We start from the raw sequence: 3,903 nt of genomic DNA on the forward strand, positions 1-3,903 counted from the left end.
CCAGACCTGACCACTTCAGGTCCACATGTGCTCTACCTGAGGTTGTGATCACACTACTCTGTGTGTGGGACCTGACTCCTCTGATTCTCCAACAAACAAGATGCCGAAAAGTACTGAGAAGTCTGGAGCTCAGCTGCCTCTCTTTGTTCCAGCCAGCAGCTCTCAGGGAGATCTGTTCAGGAAGAGCACCACCTCCCTGGCCAAGATCGCTGTTGTCCTCCAAGGTGCTCCAGGCAAGATGCTCACTTTTAGTCAGGTAAGAAAGAGTCCAGACGTTTTACAATGAATGTTCAAGAATACTGTGGTATGAAACACAGATGGTCATTTCAAAAACTTAATTTCCACCTGATGTTTTTCAGCTGATGGACAGACTGACATCATTAACATCATTACTCTATGAAGACAGGAAATCTGTTGAGAACAACATCAGAGTTTGTTTATCAACCAACACATGTTTTGTCAAGGTAAGTTTTCATTCCCAAACTGTTGATATTTCAAATTAACATTTTGATTATTTTATTAAAGAACTTAACTTCTGTCTCTATAACCCTGTTCTGTATATTTCAGATTCCACCGGTTCCTGATTTACTGGACAGTAAGAGAAACTACTGGAAACTGGACCCCAGTCAGATCACAGCAAAGATGGTGCGTCGTCACTTCAAAGGGATCCTGCAGCTCTTCCCTGAGTTGGCCTCCAAAGTGGAAACGGAGAACACGAGCAGACCATCAGAGCACTGCTCAGCTCTCCAATCTCCTGAGCCTGCAGCCTGCAGAGATGTTCAGATCAAATGTGAGGTGAAGTTCAGCAGTCCTTTCTCCATTGAATCCCTCCTGAAGAGAGACAGTCCCTCTGCTCGGGCCTCCAGAGCTTCTCCTCTGTCCACTGTGCCGGTCAGAGTGGAGCAGCAGCCTCCGTCCACACACAGACTAGTTGGGACAAAGAGGAGCTTCAGATGGAACTCTGAGGAGCCTCTCCTCCTTCAAGCTTCAGCTGGAAGTTCCCCCATCTGCTCAACAGGGGGCAGCACACACCACGGACTCACTGCTACTGGATCTGCTCAGCCCATCAACAGGATGAATGTGTGCACTTGGTCCTCATTTCCTGTCTACACAAGAGCCAGTGTTGCTCCTTATTTCACCAGCACGCAAAGCCCTTACATCACTTACTCTGTACCCACATTTACCCATGATGCTCTCCGGTTCTGGCTGTAAAGTGTTTGGTACCTGACATACCGTGCTTTCTGCAGCACTGTGTTGTTTTATAAAATGTTTTGTAATAAAAAGTAAAAAAACAATTGAAGCTTTTGTTGTTTTCAATAAGATCAGTAATATTAGTCATCAAGAGGATTAGTCCTCGTTAACAGCACACATTTTGACTTGTCATAGTGGAAAAGCACAGTAGTTACTCATAACATTAACGATGGCTCTGTTCTATTCAAGTGCTCCAGTAAGTTGTGACAGTGAGTCAGTGAGTGCACAGTCAACTGAAACATCTCTATTATCATTATCATTTTCACCTGTGCTTTACCTACTGTGGAATGTCAGACTGTTGCCAATAAGTGTCAATCACAAAGGTCCTAAAACATAAATTAAATAATATTTTGACAGACTTGGGGTTTCTGTTCTGAAATGACACACATCTCTTTTATTCACCACAACCTGTGACTGTTTGCAAAAAAGAAACCGATCACACGTTGTTTTATGTAAAACTTTCATCTGTTAAGTATCCATTATGGTAGTCAGATAACTGTAGTTGGGTAAAATGTCCAATATTTCCCTCTGAGATGGAGTATATGTATGAAGTAGTTCAAATTGTAGCTCAAGTAAAGTACAAATACCTCCAAATTGTTTTCAAGCCCTGTATTTGAGTGCATGAATCACACAACACAATGTCATACTGTTTACATGTTTACTGTGTGTCTGGTCACCACACTGAATAACACAGTGGAGGTCAGATGAGGTGAAAAGCACTCAAATGTTGCCATAAGCTTTAATTTAAAAGCAGCATTGTTCTTGTCGGAATCACCCACATTCCAGTGTTTTTCACCTTATCACAGTTGATGTGTCTGATGGTAATTTCTTTGTGGAGGGACAAACTGGTTTTGCATCCACTAAATATGTATTAAGTTTCCTTAAAAACAAAAAGTTAACTGGAATGTATAGTGCGAACATTTCCACTTTGGCATTCTGTTCAGTCTGAAATGCTTGCTTTGGCCTTTGATGTGTACAGTTTTGGACACAAATAAAGGCATATAAATACACTTGCTATAGTGTTCTTTTGAGTTGTATTAAATGTGCCCATTTTTTTGTTTTAACTGATTCAGCCTTTAAAATTGTGCAAGTGACCAGTGATAAAAACCTGCTGCCAAGTGTTTCTAATAACAGGAAAGGTATCGTCTCATCTGTCTAACAGCTTCACTGCAATATTTATCTTTCCATCTAGAATTCATAATGTTTTTTTACACCCGTTGAAGACAATGAACATTTTTATTTGTGATTGCATTTTATTGTTGTTTTCCTTGGTAGTGAATGATTAATTTGCATCTCTTAGTGTTTTAATTAAGCTTCGGTTTGTTTGCATGCTACATTGCACACCAACTGGGGGGAAAACAACAACACAATTTTTTTTTTTTTTTTACTTTTTATTAAAAAAAGTGCTGCAGAAAGCTGGTATGCCAGGTACCAAACACTTTACAGCCAGAAACAGAGAGCATCATGGGTAAATGTGGGTACAGTGTAAGTGATGTAAGGGCTTTGCGTGCTGGTGAAATAAGGAGCAACACTGGCTCTTGTGTAGACAGGAAATGAGGACCGAGTGCACACATTCATCCTGTTGATGGGCTGAGCAGCTCCAGTAGCAGTGAGTCCGTGGTGTGTGCTGCCCCCTGTTGAGCAGATGGGGGAACTTCCAGCTGAAGCTTGAAGGAGGAGAGGCTCCTCAGAGTTCCATCTGAAGCTCCTCTTTGTCCCAACTAGTCTGTGTGTGGACGGAGGCTGCTGCTCCACTCTGACCGGCACAGTGGACAGAGGAGAAGCTCTGGAGGCCCGAGCAGAGGGACTGTCTCTCTTCAGGAGGGATTCAATGGAGAAAGGACTGCTGAACTTCACCTCACATTTGATCTGAACATCTCTGCAGGCTGCAGGCTCAGGAGATTGGAGAGCTGAGCAGTGCTCTGATGGTCTGCTCGTGTTCTCCGTTTCCACTTTGGAGGCCAACTCAGGGAAGAGCTGCAGGATCCCTTTGAAGTGACGACGCACCATCTTTGCTGTGATCTGACTGGGGTCCAGTTTCCAGTAGTTTCTCTTACTGTCCAGTAAATCAGGAACCGGTGGAATCTGAAATATACAGAACAGGGTTATAGAGACAGAAGTTAAGTTCTTTAATAAAATAATCAAAATGTTAATTTGAAATATCAACAGTTTGGGAATGAAAACTTACCTTGACAAAACATGTGTTGGTTGATAAACAAACTCTGATGTTGTTCTCAACAGATTTCCTGTCTTCATAGAGTAATGATGTTAATGATGTCAGTCTGTCCATCAGCTGAAAAACATCAGGTGGAAATTAAGTTTTTGAAATGACCATCTGTGTTTCATACCACAGTATTCTTGAACATTCATTGTAAAACGTCTGGACTCTTTCTTACCTGACTAAAAGTGAGCATCTTGCCTGGAGCACCTTGGAGGACAACAGCGATCTTGGCCAGGGAGGTGGTGCTCTTCCTGAACAGATCTCCCTGAGAGCTGCTGGCTGGAACAAAGAGAGGCAGCTGAGCTCCAGACTTCTCAGTACTTTTCGGCATCTTGTTTGTTGGAGAATCAGAGGAGTCAGGTCCCACACACAGAGTAGTGTGATCACAACCTCAGGTAGAGCACATGTGGACCTGAAGTGGTCAGGTCTGG

At 42.7% G+C, this 3,903-nt stretch overlaps 2 protein-coding genes across 2 annotated transcripts; one reads left to right on the forward strand and one right to left on the reverse strand.

The window, feature by feature from the left end:
* Nucleotides 1-6: 6 nt before the first annotated feature.
* On the forward strand, nt 7-1,212 carry LOC116379685 (forkhead box protein I1-ema-like). The gene is made up of 3 exons (XM_031841659.1): nt 7-256; nt 360-464; nt 568-1,212. The coding sequence occupies exons 1-3, from the start codon at nt 101-103 to the stop codon at nt 1,210-1,212; spliced, it is 906 nt and encodes a 301-aa protein (XP_031697519.1). The 5' UTR covers nt 7-100.
* A 1,479-nt stretch (nt 1,213-2,691) lies between these two features.
* On the reverse strand, nt 2,692-3,897 carry LOC116379686 (forkhead box protein I1-ema-like). Its single transcript, XM_031841660.1, has 3 exons — nt 3,648-3,897; nt 3,440-3,544; nt 2,692-3,336 (listed from the first exon to the last, which is right to left on the reverse strand). The coding sequence occupies exons 1-3, from the start codon at nt 3,801-3,803 to the stop codon at nt 2,692-2,694; spliced, it is 906 nt and encodes a 301-aa protein (XP_031697520.1). The 5' UTR covers nt 3,804-3,897.
* Between the last annotated feature and the right edge of the window lie 6 nt (nt 3,898-3,903).

This window comes from Anarrhichthys ocellatus, unplaced genomic scaffold, assembly GCF_004355925.1.
Source record: "Anarrhichthys ocellatus isolate YVR2014 unplaced genomic scaffold, GSC_Weel_1.0 scaffold4931, whole genome shotgun sequence".
NCBI classification, from domain to species: domain Eukaryota; kingdom Metazoa; phylum Chordata; class Actinopteri; order Perciformes; family Anarhichadidae; genus Anarrhichthys; species Anarrhichthys ocellatus.

What these genes read in the sequence shown, in the direction of transcription:
- LOC116379685 (XM_031841659.1), top strand. Translation starts at nt 101, where the DNA reads ATGCCGAAAAGTACTGAGAAGTCTGGAGCTCAGCTGCCTCTCTTTGTT. An exon ending in AGATGCTCACTTTTAGTCAG is followed by an intron (nt 257 to 359) that starts GTAAGAAAGAGT and finishes GATGTTTTTCAG; the next exon opens with CTGATGGACAGACTGACATC. An exon ending in CCAACACATGTTTTGTCAAG is followed by an intron (nt 465 to 567) that starts GTAAGTTTTCAT and finishes TGTATATTTCAG; the next exon opens with ATTCCACCGGTTCCTGATTT.
- LOC116379686 (XM_031841660.1), bottom strand. Translation starts at nt 3,803, where the DNA reads ATGCCGAAAAGTACTGAGAAGTCTGGAGCTCAGCTGCCTCTCTTTGTT. An exon ending in AGATGCTCACTTTTAGTCAG is followed by an intron (nt 3,545 to 3,647) that starts GTAAGAAAGAGT and finishes GATGTTTTTCAG; the next exon opens with CTGATGGACAGACTGACATC. An exon ending in CCAACACATGTTTTGTCAAG is followed by an intron (nt 3,337 to 3,439) that starts GTAAGTTTTCAT and finishes TGTATATTTCAG; the next exon opens with ATTCCACCGGTTCCTGATTT.